General features: G+C 35.2%; 2 protein-coding genes across 3 annotated transcripts in view; one reads left to right on the forward strand and one right to left on the reverse strand.

Annotated features, from left to right (window-relative positions):
* Positions 247-19,765, reverse strand: LOC105164538 (CHD3-type chromatin-remodeling factor PICKLE). Its single transcript, XM_011083191.2, has 31 exons — positions 19,569-19,765; positions 19,256-19,408; positions 17,490-17,627; positions 17,244-17,398; positions 16,771-16,932; positions 15,651-15,895; positions 15,461-15,556; positions 15,124-15,260; positions 14,797-15,009; positions 14,606-14,713; positions 13,652-13,702; positions 13,447-13,546; positions 12,600-12,742; positions 12,402-12,499; positions 12,002-12,140; positions 11,747-11,916; positions 10,002-10,068; positions 9,793-9,915; positions 7,075-7,184; positions 6,912-6,993; positions 6,219-6,416; positions 5,774-5,921; positions 5,583-5,688; positions 5,358-5,432; positions 4,056-4,117; positions 3,876-3,952; positions 2,980-3,104; positions 2,065-2,554; positions 1,694-1,820; positions 1,068-1,141; positions 247-925 (listed from the first exon to the last, which is right to left on the reverse strand). Exons 2-31 carry the CDS (start codon positions 19,403-19,405, stop codon positions 527-529), a joined length of 4,368 nt encoding a protein of 1,455 aa, XP_011081493.1. The 5' UTR covers positions 19,406-19,408; positions 19,569-19,765; the 3' UTR covers positions 247-526.
* LOC105164539 (vacuolar protein sorting-associated protein 55 homolog) overlaps positions 24,379-25,262 on the forward strand; it is a 3,851-nt gene continuing 2,967 nt past the window's right edge. Inside the window, exon 1 of one of the 2 annotated variants that reach the window (XM_011083192.2) lies at positions 24,379-24,533. The gene's annotated coding sequence lies outside the window, so the exon portion shown is untranslated. The remainder of the gene's footprint in view (positions 24,534-25,262) is intronic. The other variant, XM_020694255.1, reaches the window with a different exon arrangement.

The following is a 25,262-nucleotide window of genomic DNA, read 5'->3' on the forward strand; positions in this document are numbered from 1 at the left end:
CTATTATTAGTTGGAGTTTTTAACTATATAACAATTTTATCCTTATTCTTCTTCCACCTAGATGACTTCATCTAGTAATAAATTCCACTCAGTATTGTCTTCAAGAATATTTCTTTATTTCTTTACTTATTGTCTTCAAGTTCCTTCTTTTTTAAGTTTTTTTGTTAATTGTAAAACTAAAACAAAAATCTCCATTGCAAACTGGGACACAGAAGGCAGAATTGATCAGCAATAGGACAAAAGACAGAACCAAATAAAACATTGTCTATATCCGATCCTCCATTCATATTCAAACATTATAAGAGTAGTACATGACTAAGAAAACTCAACACAAGGCTATATAGTCAAACATACACCTGGGAACTATCCAGGATCCCATGCGCACAAAAACACACATAACTGAGGTTTTTTAGTTCCCTACATGCCAAATCGCAGTCATAATAATACCACAAGCTTATATAACAACAGATTCTGTAGTTTTGCACAACATTTTGAAATCAAACTGAAGCACCTAATCCATGATAACCTAAGGGGCCGATTTCTCAGAATTATCATCATCCTTCTCCTCCATTTCCATGTCTGCAACTCCATTTGGAAATGATTCTGCAGCAGTAATATTACCAATTTCTCTTTTGTTTGGCTCTGCTTGATTGCTTTGAATTGGATTGTCCATATCCATGTTCTCGACTCCAAGCATGGCGTCAGTTGCAAGGATTGTGGATGAGGATCCCACATTTTCGATTTCTGCCCCTTTAGAAGTCAGCTTATCCAAGGTAGGGGAGCTCAGCTGCACTGATGAAAGTATACGATTTATCTCTTCATTAAATGCTTCAAGGGCACCAAGATTTTTTCGCAACCTTAAACTTGAAGGTCTATAAGATGATTCAGCCAAATCTTGGCCATTGTCCGCTATTATCCTGCTCACCTACAAAAATGGAAAGCAAATCCTCATCTCCTGCATCTTTGCACGCACAAGGCACCTTCCTAGACAAGCTTGCCCCAATGTAACAGAAGAAAATATTGCAAGATGTCATCTATCAGTAAGTACAACAGCATGCATAACTTACCTCATTGTAGAGCCTGGCCATATCTAACCGATCTTTGCTTTTGTCACAAGCAAATGCGAGAATTTCTTCAGGAGCTGCATGGGGAGCAAAAGATGGGTCAAATTTTCACTTGAATAATATACATAACCCTTGCTCAATCAAGCAATGTCAAATTTCCAATCTGTCCCGCCATGTCTGTCATACAATGGAATTGCATCACAAGAAAGACGTGCATTATCAGACTCTAAACCAAGAATGTTTTATTCAAACGCCTCAAACTTCACCGTAACCCGTTCCATAAACTGAGACTCAGCCGCAACTTTTAGCAGGCTTTTCCAGATAAAAACTCCAAAGTTCCTGGACAGAATTTTCTGGTGTACAACTGCAGAACAGCATTCATTGAAAACAATAGAAGGTGCTCCATTCAGACCAGCAGAGATGGCCAGAAATACTTTTGACTCATACCTTTTAGTTTACTAGGCAACATAGATGAGGAACAGCTTACGATGATAATACCTTACGGTCTAGAGACTAATATGAACCCCCATTCTCCCAAAGTATACACAGTGCATTTCTCTCAATTGACTCATCTGATTTTATCTTTGGATACTCTGGAGAAACTTAAAGAAACAATTGAAGAAACTTACAAAATAGCTCAACTTGAGGCAGCTGATCAATCATTTGAGCATCTGATGCCTCAGAACTTGGACTTTTTAGATCTGTTACCTTGTGCCCTGTCTCACCATTTGGAACATTACTTGTTTTCACATCAGCCTGAGACAATCATCTTGTTAGAAAGGTAAAATATGTTTCCGTAATGACTAATGACTTTCAATAGAGTAAATAGGATTTTAAAAGCATACACCTCAAACAAACTCAGAGTAAAAGGTTAGTAGTAGCATGCCAGAATAACAGTGAAAGCATTTTGCTACTGCTTCCACTTCAGGATACATGAAATTCACCTGTAATATTTTCAGATTAAAACAACCACATTACTGGAGCATATTAAAGGACTTACAAAATGTACTTTCTGTAGTTCTGCAATAAGTCCTTTTTCTAAAAGCAGCACCCTCTTTTTGATAAACTCCACTTGTCTCCTCTGCATCTCTCTAAAATGGTACAACATAGATTGATCTTGAAAAAGTTGTGGTCGCGCTGGAGTATCAGTAGCTCCCTGTGCAACATCAGCTCCAAAATCATTCCTACCAGTTGTTCCCTTTGACTGATTTCCAGGTGCTTCAACACGTTCCGAATTCACACCATTTTGTGATTGAGAAAATCCTGGAGTAGGAGTATGTGGTTGAGACACTCCAGAAGCAGAGGCTTGCGTCTGAGACATTCCTGAGGGATGAAATTGTGGTTGAGAGGTTCCTGAAGCAGAATTCTGTGATTGCGGAGCTCCTGGGACTGGTGCATTGATGAAAGGAAGGTTCAGCTCCTGACAGATCACTTCTTGGATTCTCAAGTCTTTGTCATCAACAATTGCTTGCCATCTTCCATAGCCATGTCTAGATGTTCAGACAAACAAAGTATATCCAATTAGTACACAAATTTACATGGAAAAGTTACAGAATGGCTTATTCATAGAAATGACATTAAACCTGCTGACAATAGTAACAAAGAGATAATTCCAAATTACCAAATTTGTAAGCAAAGAACACTTAGAATGCTACCACTTGCAGATAGCAATCTTGACAATTTAAGTCAGAAGCGATTGATCAAGGAAAAAAAATATTTCGTATATTCGGAAAACTGTTCCTTACATTTGAACAGTTTCATTCTTTTAGTTCCTTAAACATGCTAGATCATCACCTCTTCCTCCCACATTGTTATTAGACTCTACTTTGATAAATAATCAAATTATCTTTGTTTTTTCCATGGTCATGAAACTTCAAAGAAGCAAGACAACAAAAAGAGGAAAAAGAGATTATACTTCTGTACTGCTCGCAGTAGCAACCGATCGTGGTGCTCCTTCCACACTCTCCCTCCTTTAAGTCCTGGGTAGCGAGAAATAATATCATCCGTGAAAAGGATAGAGCCCTCTGATAAAGCCTTCACCTGTCAGCCGGAAGGTGATCAAATAGAAATTGAACATAAGAAGAAGTTGCAACCGAAACTAAGGTCTCAAGAAGGATGATGCATAATCCACAGTATATAAATGATACAAAATAATAGCTTATCTCCAAGTTAAGACCAATAAAAATTTGTAAGAATAAGAAAAGATTAAGAGCCACCTCCAAAAAAGAAATACGGAACATGTGCCTCTTACGAAGGGCCAACCTAATCGAGATGAAAGTTACTACAGGAAACATTTACAGAATTTTTATCTTACTCCAGAAAACTTGTTCTCAAATATGCTGTCACATTCATGTAGACACTAGTTAAATATCACATGGAGGTATCATAATTTTTAATAGGCCCATTTCTTGAAATATTGTCATGCATGAAGATCTTGTGAAGCTGTTCTGTAACAAATTTCATGCTTTAGTTTTTCACTATGGAAGAAGTCCTGCCAATACACATTGTACAATCCTCTAATTTCCCTCTCAGGAAAACAAAATGCGTTACATACTCAAAGACGGGGCTTAAAATTTCTTATTAAAGAATAAAATGGCTCAGTCATGCATCCAGTGAGCACTGATTTCAAGCAGTGGATCACACTATTGTTCATCTTCATATCCATGAAACTAGAGAGATTCAGATTGGGCGTCAAGACTAAAGACTAAGATTGAGATATCGAACATAAACCCAAAAATTCCAATTCTTGAGTAGCAGTCATGAATATTAAGAAAGGTATTGATATTTTTTTCCCCAGTAAGGAAAACCTACTTTGTCTCGTATAAGAGATAGGGTTCCTATCCTGACAAGCACATCCTCTATTCGTAGTCCTTCTTTGGGTACACCATCTGCAACCAACAAAACATAAGTTCATTAACCTGGTTTTCAACAGGGAAGCCAAAACTACTGGAGAAAGATGTAGTAGAAGAGTTTTGTAAAATATGTAATTGCCTGAAAATGTAGGTGAGTCAGTTATTTCCTCGACTATGTGTCCCAAGAAAAGTCTCCCATAACTGCACGACAAATAATACTACCAGCATATAGAGTGAACTTTATGGAGTAACCAAAGTGTGTTTGGCTGCAAAGAATAAACTATTAGGCCACACAATTAAAGTCACAGACCTCATGAATGGCTCATTATTCAAGAAGTAGCAGGATTATGATTTTCTTCTTTTTTTTTTTGGAAGCAGGATTATGATTTTACAAATTGGGATAACCAGATCAAAATGTGATAGGCCTTATTTAAAAATATATTTAAACATAACAACAATAAATATAATAGAAGCAAGTAACATGAAATTGAAATGCAATAAACAGAATCCCACCCCCTAGAAAAGGAACACATTATAAAACGGAAAAGACCTGATCATATCATCAAGAAAACAAGAGTTTCAAAGGCATTCCCACAAATGAAAGAATTGCCAAAAACAACAGAAAATGAAAATGTATGAAAGAACCAAGAGGCAATAAAAACTATCACACACTTTGACCATGTGAAAGCATGGATGGAAAATCTTAGGGAAAATTCAACTTTGGAAAATACTGGAGTATTTTTCTGAAATAAGTATCATTCTTTAATACAAACTGCTATTCATTTCATTTCTTCATGCAAAGTATCGATTAGCATTTAAAATGAAGGGAAAAATTACAAACATACACATCAATCATATAGTCATATATATATTCACATTTTTCGTTTCTGCACTTCTTCTCTTTTTATTGGAGGATAACTACAGCTCCCTCGTTCTGACCCCAGTATAAAGGGTTTTATAACCAAGCTCATATTGGTGCTAGTTAACAGCAAGCTCGGACATAGTTTGATGTGTTATCATGTAATAAACTCCATAAAGCGATCTCAAAAGAAAATTGCTTCGAAGAACTTTTTCAACAACATGACTCTGTGCTTTTTAGCCAATTTTTGCCAACCTCAAGAGATTGCTGAATGTTGATGCAACCTTAACCATATCCGTACATCCGTACAGTATCCTATACCCAGTTCACCTTATTCACATATGTTGAAAACAAACAATCTACTACAGAATTCATAAAATAGAGTTGAACAGCAAAAGAAGACCAATGCATGCAGAGCTGACCAAGACCATATATAACGATAGTAGCTTCTATGCATATAAGCAATGTAACAAAGAATACAATTATGAGATGCCTGGAACAGTAGGTAACACAAATTGATTCAAGCAACATTTTAAAAAAAGAAATGGTGAGTGCAATAGAGCAAAGTAACCAATCGCATACTCATTGATCTCTTCATAAGTTTTCTGCTTTAGACGTGGTGCAAACTCTGCCCAATCATATTCCCCCACACCAAACCTGTCACAAGTCACTCAAATTACTTGCATTATATCTGAGGAAAGAATATGAGCTGCACAATTATCTAGAGGGAAGACAGAGCAAGAGAGGGAGGAACTGCAAGGGATGGGGTTTAAAAACAAAATTTAGTGAGAACTTGAGAAACACTACCTCATCAAAATTTGGACAAATACAGCTCTCTGGTTTTGATTAAACCCCAGCACTCTAAAATATCTTCCTTCACCCTCCATCAGCGGAAGTTTTTCTGAAGTGTCCGCTAAAAGAAGTTGAAAAGGAGAACAGTTAATGGCATTGTCGCATTCAACCAAGCAACTGATGATTAATAAGCATTTAATTCATACCACGAGCTCGTTTTCTGTACGTTCTTCTCACAGCTGCAGCTCCAGAAGCTGTCTCATTATCAGTTAACTCAGCCTCATAGTTATCATCTTCTGCATCAGAGCTGACATCTTCCAAACCAGCAAGGTCATCTTCTTCAACAGACACCATCTGTATTTGAACATATAGAAGGGAATCACAAAAGGAACTGTGCTTAGAATAACCTATGTATTTTTCCCTCTGTAAGAAACACAGGCAGGTCAGGCCCACAATCATAATCTTCTAGCCAACTCCTCATTTTCGTCCATGGAGATGAGCTTCATTAAGTCAAACCACATTGGATTGTGTATTAATAAATTATCATGCCCTCCATTACTCTTTCTATTCTCAAATTTTGTGGATTGATGAAAACAATAAGCAATTAAGCAACTTCAGGGCACAAAATATTCCTAGCATTCCAAGGCATACCTGTTTGCGGCTCCTCTTCCCCTTGCCCATGGCATTGAATTCTTCTATCTTGTGCACTTCGTATTTATCTCGTAAAAGGTCTTCCCAGTAGCTTGCTCGTTCAGAACTGTTCACTGAGGCTTTATTCTCTGCTGGTGGCACAGGTGTTTCCTCTTCTGCTGCCAACTCCGCTTCATCAACATACTCAAAATTTGCTACCTGAGGCATTAACAGCACTTTAGCCTCATCTGGAAAAGGGGGATTCAGTACTGAAATATAACAAAAAGAGAAAAGAGAGAAAAGAGAAGTTTAAAGGGTCCACCAGTAAAGACATGAAAACATCATAAATTGTGAAAAGAAGCTTCCAAAATTCAATGAAGTAAGTTGCTTTGATGCAGGAAAATCCAACCTAAACATTTCCCACAATACCCTCAAAGAAAGCTAAAGCTAGCACAGACCAACATGTTGGATCCAGATGGTATGACACACACGAGTCACAACCAAAAGTCAAATTGTGGTGACAGATACATTACAGGCAAGACCCCAAACAGATGAAACTTCTCGAGAGAATTTATTTTAAAAATGAATGTTTATAAAGAAACCAACAAAAAGGACAGAAAAAGCTCCCGAAAAGCTATTCTCAGATTTAATCTCGTCAGGATTGTGAGAGATTGTGACAATAAAACATTAGTGATATTGAAGCAAACTATGAACCTTAAAGGCTTTCAAAAATCCATCCTCCTCTTCATCGTCCACTGCAGCCTCTTCATCTCCGACTTGTTCACGATTAAGTAATCTACATCAGGGAGCATTCAAAGTTCACATTGACAGAACAAATGGAATAGAAGCTAACAGAAAATCGGAGAAACTAATTTACCTATCAATTGCAGTATCATCATAATGAATTTGACGAGACTTTACTGATTCATCATTATCATCAGCAAATAACTCCTTTGAGCCATACCTTATGATGTCATCTAGTTCTTCCTGCAATCAAATCAAAGAATCTCAGCAAAAGAAACTTAAAAAAGAACACAGACAGAAATTAAACTTCTTCAGCTACACCAGATATGCAATAAAGTTCCCCAAAACTATCACATATTTCCAGGAAAGGTAGCCGCCCTCAGGCGGACAACCCACCTCTGGTTGTGCCATTGATTCATTAATCTGACCTTGAACGGGGAACTCCTATCAAATTTATAGACGAGTGATATGGTATCATTTATGAGATTTTCGCCAGTGATTCCTTAAATGCCATCTCAGTTTTGGAAACAAAATCATTCATATGAAATGCATTTTGCACAGAATTACACTTGTAAAAAGGAGATTACATAATCGGTTGGCAGAATTAAATGTAAAACAGAACCAAATTCGCTGGCAAATTGACATATTTGAGTACCTACAGGAAAGGAGGTAACCTAGTGACAGTCATCCCACAATCAATGTAATGCCTTTGAAGGGAATAAAATTATTTCGGCAATGAGATTCAATGGAAAATGAAAGCTCTTACCAAATTTGATATTTACTCGCAATAAAAACTTTTCAACAAAATCCGCCGATGTTAAATAGCATTTACTAGATAGTAATTTCTCATTTTTCTTAAAAATTAACAGGTTTTCTTCGGATATATTCTCTAATCACTTTCACCAACATCGAATGGTCAATGTGGAAAAATGCAACATGGAATTGAGTAAAGAATAGGTTTGGATGTTTGGTTTTGAAATTTTGAGTTAGATGGAAATGGGGTAAAGTTGAAAAATGATGTAATTGGTTCTGAAATTTGTGAAGACAAAAACACTATAAATATCACACCATGCCTGGTGAGTCAGGTGTTTAGTTGTTTTTTGCACTATTATTATATTTCACTGATATATATACATATATATATTTATTTATGTAGGTAGATAGATGGTAAACAATTACATAGATATATAAAATAGCCCATATATTTTATTAATAGTAAGTAACTCGATATATAGTAGGTATGTTTTTACTATACATGTGTGTGTGAAATGAATATTTAAAATTAAGTAGTATGTCAGCACTCAAAACTCATGTGGGCTTGGACAAAGCTGGGTGTAATTCTATAATGGGTGGAACAAAGTTAACTCAATATCTTGCTACTAAACAGGCGCTTGAACTTGGGCTATTTTGAAGCGGTCCAAGACATAGTCTAAACATAGTGATGGCCTTTTTGTTTAATTTCACAGGATTTTGTGTAACGATTTCTCTCTTCAATTTATTGCATATGGAATTTAAAGTTCTGTTTCCAAAGTGTTAACGGTAACCTTCATTTATCCAACCATTCTCTTACAAATATTTTTTAAACGTTCACTCTACATAACTTCTATCAACTTGTTCATACTTTTATATTCTACTTCAATTTAGTATCTATGGCATTAATAGCTTATTCTCTATACAATGGTCCTATTCTTTCTCATCCTATCATTTCTAGTATAAATATTGGTGGCATGTGCTTTCAGCATCTCCAAGTTTAATGGCGAAATAATGCTACACTGTCTCATCTCTCATGTATGTTAATTTAACATATCAACATTCTCCAAGTGGAGGAGGAAATATCATTCACTTGCAATGTGAAAGGAAGCTCAGGATAGGGGTGCAGGATAAGATATAATAACAGTCAAACAGCAAATGTAGAAGCATCAAATCTTAGTAGTTGCCATGCTCTTAAGATTTTTCTTTTTTCTGATACTATAATAAGTATTTCTGAAAGACGACAAAAGAGAGTAAACGAGGGTAATATTGATAGGAAAGGATTCTTCTTGCAAAGTGCAGATTCAGGCAAAGTTACATATTACCTTTTATTTTCAATTACTAAATTGGTGTACGTAATGCACCCAGGTCAAAAACATAAACACAGGTGATTGATTCAAGACAACAACCCGGTCATGTCCAGTGACCAACCACTAATCAAGCAACAGATCCTAAGTGTTAGTTTCATGCGATAGAAATACAAGAGAACATGTCATATGTACACGTACTTGGGATAGAAGTACAACAGAACACAGCATATACATCTATGCAGATAGCTTCCTGAGCATGTCTTCTTGGAAAAGTCCCATATTTGAATTTCAATGGTGTATGAAAAATCTGGAGTTCAATATTTTAGTTCTAAAACATTTATGAAAAGAGTTGTTATACATAGCCATCAGAAAAAATCTTATTTAATTATGAAAGCAACAGCATAACAGTTATTATAGACAGAGAGAATGTTTTGTAAATCTGCAAATAGCAAATACCATCAACTCCTTTCTCATTAAGTTAATATGCTAAAGAGTGGAAATAAAGGAAATCCACATTTTCATTCTAACACTATATGAAGATTCTTGAAATGGAGCTAACGATAGGAATAAGTACTCTCTACATCTTCCAGACTTATTAATCAATATGGCCTTTTTCATAGCATGTGCAAGTAAGATACTGATTTGTTCAAGAAAAGAGAAACATGAATGGAAAAAAGTCTATGGCAGTAAATTATTCCAATTATGTTACCACACATTAAAACTGACTTCCAGTGCTTTATAATGCCACTATCAACCATACATACACCACTCCTAGGCTAAAACATTTTTACCTGATTAATGTTCTGTGCTTTCAGCCGTCCAACGACAAGATGCTCCAAGACCATTTTCTTTTTGGTCATTTGCATCATTCTTTCCTCAATAGTCCCTCGAGCTATAAGCCTATAAATCATTACCTGCATGTTGAAAGAATTAACAGTTATTGAACCCGAGCAGTGAACATGAAAAGTATTCCATATATATGATCTACAAAGAGTATAACCTTATTGGTTTGACCAAGGCGATGAGCCCTAGCCATTGCCTGCAGGTCTGCATGAGGGTTCCAATCGCTGCAAATTTTTGGATGCTTGATTAGATGATGCTAATACAAGTTATCAGAACGAACAAGCCAAAGAGACGCAATTAATTGGAGAATATATTCATAGGTGTGCATTGCCGGAGAAAAGTGTGGATACTATAAATATTAGTTGTAAGAATTACAGTTCTGCATAGTATTTCCATCATCCCAACAACATAAAAAAAGAAAAGTACAAAATGCCAGTAAATGAAGCATTTTGTGCACTTTCTTTTTCACTTACAATTATAAGCTATAAACCAAGGATCTAAAATCCGTTTCATCATCAAAGATAAATATTTCTAGCAAATGTGTACACAATGTCAACTAGATTCCATCAATAATTAACAAGAATTCTTCATCCCAAGGGAATGATGCAACTAATATATCTTTACTAGCTCACGAATCCAGATTATTATACTTTCAGTAAAGAACTTGCATCACCAGATTCTCATTCCTTCTTTTCCTCTCTGTGCATCTTCATGTAAACTTGAGAATCATGGCTAGCCAAGTTATGGCACTTGCAAGCACACGTATGAGTTGCTACACCAAATTACTCAAATATGTTTAAAAAGATATGTTACATAAGAAATTATTTTATGGCATCGAGAACCATACGTATGTACTAATCAATTTACAAGAACAGAAATAAAGAGAAGTGATAAGAAATTAGTCAGCCACGACCCAAATTATTTGTATCATAATCTAAGGGAAATATGATATCAAGACCCTAAAACTTAGAAGAAAAATTATTGTATCCATGCAAGCACAATATCTCCGGTAACAGCTACATATTCGAGTTTGGTAATGCAAATAGCTACAAAAGTAAATTATTAGGAGAGTCAAATAATACCAGGTAAGGAGCAGAAAAGGAAGGATAGTGAAGTTTTTAGGACAAGCATGGAAGTTATAGATTACACATGGAGAGCTTGGTGAAGTATTTTCAGGATAAAATGGAGACTCATGTCGATCCCCAGTACCAAATCCAATTTCTGTACCTTTTCCACAAGGTTGAAGAGTGAATTGCAGATCCAAAGCTCAAAAAAATGACACAAAACAGATTACAACTATAGACAAAAGTAAAACTTGGTAGTTTGAAAGCTGCCCAGAGCTGGAACAACAAGTGGGGAGAAGAGTGTTTGAAAAAAAGCATTGCCAATGGAGTAATGGAATAAGCTAGTGACTTGATTGCTTAAGGCCTCGCATAAACTTATGGAATAGAACATCAATAGAGTTTTGCCCCTCTGGCAAAGATTAACCCCCAAGAACAAGTGTCCCCTTGCCAACAAAGAAAAAGTCCATATGACCACTTCTCCCTTGTACAGCTCACTTGTAGTTGATCTGCAGCGATCAGATGTGAAGCCAAGGACTCCAACTAAAGAAGTACATATTAACATTCCTCCAGGTTTCTTTGACTTCTTACTTAAAGTAAAAATATGCAAGTGGAATAAGCCTCCTATTGGCACTGGAACATGGGGGCCACAGGAAAGGAGACATGTGATCATACCACTGTATAATATATATCTCCCCCTTCACAGCATCATTAGGCATTGTTCTAGCAACTATACTGAACAAACAAAGGTACACAAAACACACTGCCAGAAGAGAAGAATAAAAATAAAAACCATGTTATAATGTGGCATGATGCCATTAAACACATGTATTAGTCTTACCTGTCATATATAATTACTGTGTCAGCAGTAGCAAGGTTTATGCCTAAACCCCCAGCTCGAGTTGATAGTAGAAAACAGAATCTGGAAGAATTCTTTGCATTGAACCGATCAATTCGAATTTGCCTTTCTGCCCCACCAACTTTGCCATCAATTCTTTCATAATGCCATTTCTGAGAAATATAGAAGAGCATCAATCCAGATATCTAATACATTTACTGCCGTAGTCAAATAATAAATCCCATCACATATTCTTACCCTATAGTTACAGTATTCCTCCAATAAGTCTAACATGTGCTGAAACTGAGAATAAATCAGAACTCTGTGGCCCTGCTCTTTTAGCTTCACCATCATTTTATCCAAAAGTTGTAATTTACCAGAGGTTTCCAACAGTTGCCTGAGATAAATATCATTGTGAGCAGAGAACTAAAAGAAATTTCCACCTAAAGAAAGGTATCAATCGAACATCAAATGAGAGGCTAATATTTATTTATTCAAAAGAACAGGTTGTACAAGAACAAGAGCAAGGTACTCAAAATAAAAGCTATACTCAGCGCACCTCTGATTATCCCATAAATATAATTTAATGGAGGTGTGAAATCCATTTCTGACCAACAATGAATAAGAGGAAATAAACAGAGTAAAATGCATATATTACTTGTTAAACTCATTAGCATCTTCTGGTTCAACGCCTTCCAACATAAAGGGATGACAACAGAGCTTGCGCAGTTCCATCACCACATTAATAAGTGAAATCTAGCAGTCAGAAGCATTAGACTAGGTGATCTCTCCCAGTAAGTTGACAAAAATCAAGCATTAAGAGAAGCTATTTACAATGTGACAACTGGCAACTTACCTGTGCACCACCTTTCCGAGTTAGTATCTGATAGTTACGAGTCAGAATTGCTTTGTAATATTCTTTCTGCTTGCTACTCAATTCAACACGCAGAATTAGTTCCTTTTTAGGAGGTAGCTCTTTCAAGACATCTTTCTTCACTCCTGCAATTCAAAGTAATTAATTTCTCACCTCCATATGGTTACAAACATCAAATGATGTATAGCAAGAGAATATTGAAGGAAACATAGAGCCTTCAACACGTAGACTCCGGATTACAGATCTTCTATAAAGTGAAAGCATAGATACAGATCTTCCCGTATCCTCCAGAATAGAAGACACATGGGTTATTACATGCAATCTCAATAAAAATGGAAAAATTGATAGACCAACTAGATAGCAGATGACGATAGTTATTATGGAGATTGTGGAAGGGATTTTGAATGTGAAATTAACCTATAGGCAAGGATTGATTGCAAATGCAAGTTTTGGCAAAGTTGTGTAGGTGGTTGAGGTTTACGCCTAAACAGAGGTACAAATTCAGGATAAGTTTGTCAATTGCGAGATTTTCTGAGAGATTCATCAATTGCTTGCATATAGTCTCTGTTCACCATTGGCTCATCAAATGCTTACTTAATGTGCAGATTGGTTCTTATCTCTTTAGGTGCCGGAAAATGTTTCTTATCGTACATTCATGCATCTTGGCTAGCTGATAAACTTCCTCCAGGCTTAACAGCTGTCATTTAAATTCCTTTAGTACAATTAATATCTTGGGGCTGGCAGGTGGATGAATATATAATGTGATCAAAAAGAGGCAAAAAAGTGGAAGCACAGACTCAAAAAGCACACAAGAAGTTTCAGTTAATACTTCTCAGGAGATGTGGGGCCAACATCTTGTGAAGCCTAGAAATTTGTTCCTCTTGATTGATATCCTTGAACTCCTCCTGAAAATCCTCTAAGCTTCCAAACTGAAAATAATTTGACAGCAAAACAGTCATGGCAATTCTGCGGCCTATCATGTAATTCAATTGAAAAATGATATGAAGTCTACAATTGTGTTGCAAGGCACTAACCTTCCCTGCATCAAGGAAATGCATAAGCATGAAAAGTTCGTCCAAGTTGTTCTGCAAATCCATGATTCCAACCATTATTACTTTTTCATTACAAAATAAAAGGAGGAAATCACTATAACTAATCAATTGTCTGCTTCATGAAAGGTTAACTACAGGTGTTGAAAAAATGTCAGAAAAATTAGTTCTTGGGCTTAAGGATTAATAAGATGCAGGGGATCTTTAACATCGCCAAACAAAGAAAATAGTTAACAAAAAAGACTTCTGCGGGCTTTAGTCCTATAGGAATGGTGGTGTGGTTTAATTAAAAAAGTGCAGTAGCGCATACAAGAAATATTAGAAGTGCACTTTTTACATATAACCTGTCACTCCAGAGTGATGTTTAGACAATCACTTGTCTGTACCAGATCGAAAGAGAGAAAATATGTGATGCTCACGAGAGAATACAACATCTCCCAATTCAAATTCAGCTTCATCAAAGCTGGGGCTCTGCTAGAAATGTTACTGGTACTTTTGGAGCAAATTCATTCAAAGCATAAAACGCCTGACTAAGTTGGCTAATTATGACCAAAAAGAAGGTTTAAATAAATCAGGTGGCCAAGGTAAAATTTTACATCAAGCCAATGCTGAACCATTTAGCTCTAAGGAAACACATTTTTTCTTTTGAACAACCTAAACCAATAAGTTTTCCTAAAGGTCTTTTCTCGTAGTCCAGCAGAGAAGCATTATCCCTTGTTTATAATATACACCAAGTACAAACTACGTAAACTACACAAGTATCATTGGTACAGGTTAACTATCTTGAGGACATCACAGACACCATAGCATCACTTACTGCCATAACATTTCTAGAAAAGGAAATAGGCATGTGAAACATCTTTTCTAGCAAAAACAACTGAGCAGGTTTAAACAACAGTAGAGGCCCAGCTCTGATCATAAATAAAGCAGATGACATACCTGAAGAGGAGTTCCAGTCAAGAGGACACGATGTCTGCTACAGTACTGCTTCAACGAGGAAAACAATTTTGAGTCCTTATTCTTCAGACGATGACCTTCATCAACAATCTACAAGGAGGTGTTAAGCAAACTTTAGGAGCAAGTATAAATGGACTTCAACAAAGTTTGCACTTAAGGGGATGTGAGATGACCATGCACTCCCACTTTATGGGTTTCAATGATGATGAATCCATATTGATCATTTCATAAGATGTCAGAAGGACATCAAATTTTATTCTATCTTGTTTGCTTTCACTGACAGCTTGACCAGATTTCTTTTTCTTGCTCTTCTTTTGACTTTTGGGATAGTAAAACTCATATTCTCTGATCACATTGCGTGCTTGGGCAGTGCCAACATACATGACCTGCAGCAGTTCACTTTTTATCAAGTACTGGTACAAGCTAATCTGATGCAACCTGAAATATTAGGCATACTCACAAGCTAATCTTGCATAAATTAGAAGACCATGCATACTTACAACATTCATATGAGGAGCCCATGTGGCAAATTCACGTTCCCAGTTCCTCAATGTTGAAAGAGGAGCAACCACAAGATGAGGAGATAGATTCTCCTCAAAAAGAGATGCTAAAAAGGCAATACTCTGTATTGTTTTACCTGAGTCATGAATAATTATAAGAAACGACGCATATGAAAACTTTGTTGTGTAAAGATAGTGAGGTCCCCTAGGGGACAGCCCAGGTACTCAAGATCTCATGTTTGAGGTCTTCGGTCCAAATCTGGGGTGGGAGTGTCTGGGAGTGGGATGGGCAAGTGTGTGGGAAAAAAAAGTAAAAACTGAAAGGTAACAATTCTACCAAGTCCCATCTCATCTGCTAGTATCACATGCGTCTGTTTGGACCAAGCAAAGCGTAAGAAATTCAACCCTTCAAGCTGATACGGATGCAATGAACCTTGATTTTAATTAGTAATAACAGAGTCAAAAAAGAGATTGGTGATAATAAAATATCTGCTGAAATATCCAACTGAATGAAGAGCAATGTGTACCTCCAGATAGAAAATCAGGGCTGCTCTCACACTGTTGAAACTCTTTCTGTTTTTTCTTTGATTCCATGGCATCACGAAGGTTGCTCTTTTGTTTTACAGAAACCTTGTCATGCCGAGACTGAATCCTATTAAACTTTTCAATTTCCTTGTGAAAGGATGCAATGCTTGATTCCAATTCCCAGTAGCACTCATCATAAGGAAGCTCCTTCCATTTGATAAGATATTCTTTTCCTTCTTCTACTTCCCTGGACTCGGAATAGTTTGACAACATCTAAATTAGAAAGATTGATTGGCAAACAGACCATCTTAAATACAGATGGATCAACCAATTAACTACATGCATAGACCCAGCCATACCCAGATAGGAAAACAAAATGACACGTTTATGCAGTGGTTTCATGTTATTTCGAAAAACTTATGAAACTCTCTTTTACATATAAAAGACCACTATAGTCGCCCAGCCAAAATTCAATTTCTCAACTAACTTAACTATCCAATGGATGATAGCATGTATCACAAATGTTGAATGAGAACACACACAGGATGGCGACTTCCAATTCATCATCGGGAACTTTTGGACCTAACTACACTCAAACCCAAACATACAACCAACCATACCTCGCCAGATTTCATCTAGCCTTTCACACAGGAATAAGCCTTTTAATGGCTGCCGGATGTTGCCTCAAACTATAGGACCACAGTGACTCCAAAGGTAAAGATACATTCAAGACTCAACCTTCTAAATATCTAAGTCGCACAGCACAGTTTACTAACCATATCCAAAAGTAAAAACATAGGATAATTAAATCTGTCTAAGCAAACAGATATTCAGATAATACTAAATACTGCACTTCAGAATTCAATCAAGTAGCCTGAACCAAGATTATTTCTCCCTGTAACCACTTAAACATTGCACATTTACTGATCTTAAAAATTTTCATGAGTGGCGAAATGTCAATAGAAGGGATCATTTGCCAAGAGAAGGATAATCCATAATATCAGCACTAAAATTGTCAATTATCAAAAAAAATAAAAGAAAAAAAGCACTAAAATTTTCGAGATAAAGTTGCGTCAAAATTCAAAGAATTAACAATTCAATGGACCAAAGAATTGGTGCAACCTGCAAGCAATGACCCTATCCACAGTGGTCCAATCTGGTCTGATGGGAACATATTCATCTTCAGAGTTATTTGATGAAGAAGCTTGCTTGTGGAAGTTATTCACTTTTGTTCTTAAACGAGGATTTGACTTGTATGCCTTTACAAACTCCATCTCAGCCACCCTGAAATAATATACAGAAAGTATAGCACAAAATCCAGAATGGAACAAGAATACTCGTGTTAACAGAAAAACTGCAAATGCCACTCCTGTTAAATTATTGTAGGTACATCACCATTGCCTCAAATTCCATTCACCAAATTATAGACGCCTGAAGAAAAATAATCCATCTAGTTCCACATTAAGAGAAAGAAGGAAGCTGCCCACAGAGGAACAATAGGATAGAAGGGAAACCCTCAATTGCTTAATGCCTTCAATTGGAAAGAACCATGTTATGAACCACATAGTCTAGAGAAATCAGGAAAAAGAATCTACCATGTGCAGTGGAGGTACGACAGCCCTTTCCACTTTACTAAATAATGTTTCATGAGAACTTGATTTGACCCCAGCTTGGACGCATCACTATCATTTGCAGGCCCTGGGCGCATCTCGCAGTCAAGTATTTTCTCGAGCTCATTGAGGTGGCCAACCTGTCAAAGCACATTGGAAAATCAAGCTGAGAAAACTCAAACCTCAGTTTTCCATATTTAGACTTTAGCCAGGAGTATAAGCAAGACATACACATTCGGGACATTTCCAGCTGCTAGGTGGAGAACCTCTAGAAGGTGGCAGCAAGCACTTGGGATGGTAAGCATAATTACATGTTTCGCAGCTCCAAAGATTGTCATCTTTTTCACAAGCTTGACATAAACCCTCCTTCTGTTAACAGAATATGGTGAAGCGATGAAAATAGATTATACACATCGAAACAAGTTATTAATAAAACTTTGCAGCTTCAAAGAGGTAGCAAAAAATCTGTAGTTGCAACCACGTTTCTAATTAATTGGAGATACAGAAATCTTTAAAAATTATGTTTTAGTTCATAAACAAACCACATAGAAATCTTGTAACCTCAGCAATTAACCGATATATTCCTGAAAAAGAAAATGTATTTCTCAATTATCGTAAGACTTGTATTCCTTGGATTCATCATAAAAGCTTCTTAATTTCTCATCATATTTAAGAACTTGCCACGTACATAGGACCTGTTATCTGATTTTGTGAAGGAACTGTTTCAGTCTGTAACTTCCCGTGGTTGTATATTTAATTGAGATACAAGAAGGCAAATATGCAGCTCAGTTAAATTGTCTGTTTCTTCACATTAATGTGAATAGATAAAGCGTAGGTTGTTTACTAGGATGTCCAGCCCCACAACCAATATCCGCAAACAAAAAGAGCACGAGTGGATATCTGCCACGTGCACAGTTTGCATTATAACTACACACACAAACACACGTGCGCGCACACAGAGCACTCCTAACAGCGGCACATTATTAATTGTTCATTTATGGAAATGGTCTCTTTTGGTAATACCAGCACAATTAGAGCAAAGCTTCAGGTGCCACAAATTTATGCTTATAGAGACATTGGAGTATTCAATAAAACACAGGAGAAAAAATCCAAAATCAGATTAAACAAAAAACACAGGATAACAAATCCTCGGAAGGATATGTGTCTGTCTGTATGAATTAACATGCATACGAGAAATAAATCATATCAAACAAAAAGCTCAATGCAGATGCATGCTGTCTCATATGTCAAGTAATGCATGCTAGTCCAACAGTGTTGAATCCAAGACTGCAATTGGTAATGCTTGTTCAACAAATATAATTAAATTGGATCCATGCATCTCCTAAGCTCAAAGTTTAAAACAGGGTTCAATTGGGAGAATAAGAATGTCATTAGGAAACATTCGGATTAACTTTATGATTTTTATGGGCAATGAAATTATCTGGACAAAAGAAGCAACATTAAAAATCTTTCACATATGATCCTCAGCATCCCTCTCTCCCTTCCAACAATTACTTGGTACAACAGCTTGTTTCTCCAATTAAAAAGAATTGCTAGTTTTTATTAACTTTTACCAGCATTGTCGGTGCTCCAGTTAAAAACATTGACACACAGCAATAGCAAAAGATCAATCACATTGATGCACAGAAATGTTGATATTCCCAATTCCAAATTTGCATGATCTGGTTTCTTTCTATACAATGTATACTATCTTGCATCATTTAAAGAATTTCCAAAAGTAAGTAGAACAAAACTCCGGAAAATAGACCACAATCTTCATTTTACAATCTTAGGAAATGTTTAGGTACACAGAATCAGAGCCAACAGGAAACGGCATAGCATATAATCAAGAACTTGTATGTCAACATAGATGGATGAAGATTAGATGGGGGATAACTTGACACTAGACACATATGAACTAAACGACAGCAAGCCAGAAAAAGGGCAAACAGTATAAAATGAAGGGGAGGGGAGGAAATAAAGTACAGGAGAATTACCACATCAGGCCGTTCAATTTTCTCAGTTTTGTCTGAAGGACCCGTCCCGGATTTCTTCTTCATGAAATCAGACTCCTCGTCTGATTCATCTAAGTTGTAAATAGGCCTTCGATCCGATCGAACCCGCAGCCTCTCAACCAAACTTGCCATTTTCTACACAAATAACATGAACACAAACACATATAAACGTAACTTCATGAAACAAAAATGGGTTCTTTATAATTGAGATGGAATTGGAAATGGGGGTAAAAAGGGTTACGTCTATCGGCGAATTCTGGTGCATGCCATAAAAAGAGAGGAGTTTCAAGTTTACCTGGCAAACCACTGTGTCTGTGGACTCTCAGTAGCAACAGCAGAAAACAGAAAAACTAAATTGGGGTAAAAGATTCCAGGGGTGACCAGAAAGAGATGAAACTTCAGAAATTGAGACAGCACAGAGCGAGAGAGAAAACGGTGGCTGGCTTTTTTGGTGAAACGGCCACCAGCGGTGTGAGGAGAAACAAAGTGCACTTGTCTGAATTTATAGTGTGGGAATTCTTGGAATAAAATCACAAATGATATAAATGCAATTAGCATCCTCGGCCCTATAATATAATTTTTGTAGCCCAAAACATGTAATCATAGGGTTTTCTTTTTCTTTTTGTTTTTTCCCCTCCGACTTATTGATTTTTTTCCTCCAACTTATTGATTATTTCTCACAAAAGAAATTATAATACAAATGCTACTTCATATCATAGAAAATGATGTTTTCTTTTGCAGGATATATATAATTGATGTGCATGTTTATTCATGATCAATTTTATGTTTCTTTAATGCATATAAACAATATTCACTGCATGTCGATAATAATTATATAGGTCAGTTATCGTTCATATAAACATGCAGTAACGTAGTGTATTCGAATACGACCAAATTATTGTAGCTCTTCAGTGCATTGGTTGGCCGAACTAGTGTGGTGACTCTTTGAGCTACCAGCAAACCCCTGCAACAAATACATTTCTAGTCCAACTATATATTTTGATGTCAACCCTACAATCTTTATGAATAATCATCACCTCTGTTTGCATTTTATTCGACCATATTACAAATTAGCATTCAAAATAATTTTGTCGAGATTCGATGTTATGCATCATGGTCTTGTATGTGTTCGACGTAGAGGAGATCTCGTTGATCTTTGTGTGAGCACACAGTTGGAGGAGAAAAGTTTGAAGAAAGTTTTCAAATCGAAAAGGTAAACTTCGTGATTGCATTTCCGTCAATCTATGTTACAATAGCAACTTATTTATTTCAAATTTGTTTTATGCTTGTAGAGTGTCGAATGCCTGGGATTAAGGGACTAGTTCCCTTTTTGGATTAAAATTTAGATATGCTTATTTCATACTTCCGTTGCATTCTTAACAAGTTCCAGCCCATATCGATTCTTTCACATAATATCTAGGTTAAGTATATGCCATAGAGCATTGTTGTTGCCCTATGTGTATTCTTGGGCACTTTTCGTGGATTCTATACTGGATTTTTTTTTTTTAACCTGATTCATACAAACATTGAGATTGGCGTTGGTGTGGAAATCAATACTTCCTCTCATCGGATGATCCTGTGAGAGATCATTTGAACATGTACTTTCCACTGGCGGTGGTAGTGCTGGAGTGATTTTTTAGTTTGAACATTGACCAAATCCACAATCCCAATTGGGAAAAATTATGATAACTCCTATAGATATGATAAATCTAACCTTGATATCTCCAGTATTTTATGGTTATGATTGAATATTCCCGTATCTTTGGTTTAGGAATCTCCGTCGCCTTATTCTCTAATGTAGAAAGGGGTACTGGTTCGAAGGTATCTCCTGTATCTTGGTAAAATATGGATGTTTCAGGGGTATTTCTTTGGTTTTTCTTCAAATTTGTGACTTCGACTTTCAGATCTTTAAGATCCTTGTGTAGATTAAGGACCTTACAATCTCATACAGCTTTTGGGTCAAGAGATCTATTTTCATAGGTATCATAGTCTTGAACTGTCTTTTGAATCTCTCTTAGATCTTGAAAGATTTTCCAAGCATTCGACTCTAGTTCTTTCTAATTAGTTCCTTTAATCATTGTTTTTAGAATTGTAAGTTGATGTATATTGGTAAAAAATATTAACCTATAAGAGTAAAAAAGTAATTTAACATATACGAGGCACACATTAAACAAATGCAACCAACAGCACCATATAACTCCCAACAATATAAATACCAAAAATATTAATTTTTTAACCCAAGCACTATTCATTGATTGTGACTATTTTTCTTGTAAAAGGACCCCTCTCAAAAATCGCATTTCACTTGTGCCGTAGGTAAAATTTTCAATTTTATTCCTTAGTAAAAACCTCGACCACATCATCAATTTTCAAAAATCTATCCGTTTCATTTCTCCTGATTTGGTATTTTATCATGAATCTCGGTGGTATGTAGGCGTCTCATCCCATTCCCTTTTAGTGTTTAAATTATCATCTGTTATGGATTAAATTATCGATATGTAATAAATAAATATTTCTTTAATAAAACCTAAGCTTCCAGAATAAATTTGCCAGAAAATAAAATTTAAGAAACTAAAAATAATATTATCAAAAGATAGAGTGTGGTAATGAAATTATTGATTCATAAATTAGGGTACTAAAATTACAATTTTCATAAATCATAGTATAAATTTTGTCATATCTACTATTATGATACTAAATCAAGATATTTTAGAAATACGACACTAAAATTGCAAAATACCTTATAATATGATACCAATTCGACATTTATCCCCATGCGATCTTGGCGCATAACAATAAGGTTGTGCAAAGTTTTGGCAAAGTGGTGGTTGTTATAAAGTTTTCGGTAATTTAGCAAAATGACAATGCAATTGACATGGTGCGGGTGCCTTTTGATTGTAATTTTAATTTAGTACTTTTGTTAATATCAGTAAATTTGGTGAATTTTGACTAACGAAAAACTTATTTATTAGATGAAAGTAAACTTTATGTGTGCTAAATGTAATTTTTTAAATTATAGGAGGTTTATGTGTAATTACACAAAACCTCAAGGAAGGATAGTGCAATTATCCCTAAAAGTTATGAAATATTTTTTATTTAAAATTACTTAAATTATAAAACCTAATTGATGTAAAATTTCAAAGAAATTGTAAGGATTTAAATATAGAGAGTAACTTATAAAGAAAAATAATTAAGAATTTAACAAAATTGGATGGACTAAAAAAAGTAAAAAATTAATGATGAGAAAGAATCATTCATAAAAGTTTAATGTAGTAAACTATTTATAGAAATAAGTGTATGTGGCAAAGTAAATCAAAATTAATTTTCATTAATATCAATAAATTTTGTGAATTTGACTAACGAAAAGACTTATTTGTTAGATAAGTACACCTAAGGGTGCTAGATACACTTTTTCAAATCACAAAAGATTTACGTGTAATTACACTAAATTTGATAGGAGTGTAATTAACCCTAGAAGTTAGGAAAGGTTTTTATTTAAAATTATCTAAATTATATAAACTAATTGATGTAAAATTAAGAAATTGTGAAGATTTAAATATAAAGAGTAACAATAATTAAGAATTCAACATAATTGGATTGGATGGACTATAAAAAGTAAAAAATTAATGATGAGAAAAAATAATAAATAAAAATTTAATGTAAACTATTTATAGAAATAAGTGTATGCGATCCGTCTTTATTAGTATCAATAAATTTTATGAATACCCATAGGAATTAATGTCAAGTTGATTTCAAAATTAGAATAATTTTGATGGGTTCAGATTTTTACAATAACTTTAGAAAACACATAATGTGAAATTCGGGTTGGCATTTATAACATGTTTTTAATTTAATAATAATAATAATGAATGAATGAAAATTCATATTTGGTACTGATTAATTGATTTATGACTTACTTGTATGTTAAATAAATATTTTCTGATCAAATCAGGTTGAAAATGTATCTCATCATATGTATTAATGCGTGAAGATGTATAAGGTTAGTTTGATTAGAAAAGATTTATTTAACCTTTAATAAATCAATCAGTGATAAATATGAATTTTTACTTAATTTTTTATTAATATTAGCAATTTTTGTATGTTAACTCAAGAAAAAATTTATTTATTAGACAAAAATAAATGAAAGCAGTGTAAGATATAATTTTTTAAATAATATAAAATTTATTTATAATTACACTAAATTTAAAGACATTAAAAATATTTCTTACTATGAAGTTGCAGCACTATTTTCATATATCAGTTTTGGGTCTTGGTTTTTAAACATTATTTCGTCACAGTTTTTTAAAATTTCTTCCTCTTTTGATAATTATTTAGTTGGGAACTCTTCTCAATTTACACCTTTTTTTTTTTTTTTTAATAAAAACCATCTAGAGTGGAGCTTTTCGGAGTCCCCGATCCTTCTATATTAAAACGCATAAAATAGTTACAGCGGGGAGAGCTACCTCCCTAGAATTTCTAGTAAAACCATAAACAAGGAGTACTATTCTCTTACAAATAGAGCAACAATAAATAAGGAGTACTACTCCCTTACAACAAAAGACCCGAACAAGGTGTCGTAAAAAAATGATGGCAAGTCAAAAAGGTTTTTGTTATCCCACCACGTTGTGGATCGCACAACACCTGCAAATGAATCTGTACAAAAAGGCCAAGCCAAAGTATGTGTAGTATTACAAAAGGATAAACAATGAACATAAGTATTAACGTGGACATCATGTTTGTATGGCTAGCAGCCTTTGAACATGTGAGAGGGTTCATAAGACTTGCAAAAGATAAAACAACAAACAACTAGACAAAGTAGATTAGCACAAGTGACAAAACCAAGAGGTAACCAGAGAAATATTGGTCCCAGCGTGTATGAGTAACCTCCAAGGAACCCATATAGGAACAATTACAAAAACAACACAAAAAAGCTCAGATAAGACAACAAGTATCAGCGAAAAACTAGTCAATTTACACGTACTTAACTTTTTATAACTTCCCTTTTTTTATATATATATATTAAATATTTTTAATTTCTTTAATGAAAATTAAAATACAATATGAAAAAAAAAATAATTGTGTATTTAACTCTCTCCCCATCCGTTCTGAAGACTGTTGTCAAGTCTGGAGAAGAGGGCAGGAAACCTATCCTCTGTTTGGATGATTGTTAGGGAAGAGGGAAGGGGGGGGATCAAAATCACAAAACCCACTAATTATCTTCGTTTGATTTCGAAGTCTCCAATTCTCAGAGTGCCCCCTGGTATGTTTTCATCAAAACCCATCAATGGAAAAATGTCTGTTCTGCAGTTTCACTTTCATGATCTGCTGAGTGTGATGTGTGCGTTCTCTGATTCTAATTGCGCAGGCTCTGATGTCATGTCACTTCTTGTTCTTCCAGATAAAACACTCGAACTTTATGCTACTTAGAAACATACATGATTCTTTTGTGTCCAAAACTCGACCAAGATTCATGGCAGTCACCGTAGTGGATTTAAATCTGAAGACCTTTGATAGAAATATGATCTATTTTACTGGGTAACACAACTAGAAGATATTTGAGATGTTGCAGGAACCGATAATTAGAAGTTTGGACGGATTTGAAGGGCATAAACGCATTTTTAATTATTTACGAGACAACCAGTTGGAAAAAATTGGTTGCTCATTTACTTTGGGTTTTCGAGGATTTTGTATATGACGAGGTTGGTAAGCTCGGGTATCTTCTACTTCATCATGTCATTTGCTGGGTTAATAAAGAACTAAAAGACCTAAGGCTTGCACAGTTCCATGGCTTTCGCCTCTCTGAAATGGTTATTGGACTCAAATATGTGGCAATATTCTCTGAAGTCGAAAACATCCTTTCATGGTTTATTAGGCTTCAAGAATGAGATAGTTGTAATTCAGAACACATTGTTTGCTCATTATGAAAAATCCATTAAGATTAATCTGATTCTGAAATTATTCTTAAGAAAGGATGATGAATAATGCATTA

This window comes from Sesamum indicum, linkage group LG6 (genome assembly GCF_000512975.1).
Source record: "Sesamum indicum cultivar Zhongzhi No. 13 linkage group LG6, S_indicum_v1.0, whole genome shotgun sequence".
NCBI classification, from domain to species: domain Eukaryota; kingdom Viridiplantae; phylum Streptophyta; class Magnoliopsida; order Lamiales; family Pedaliaceae; genus Sesamum; species Sesamum indicum.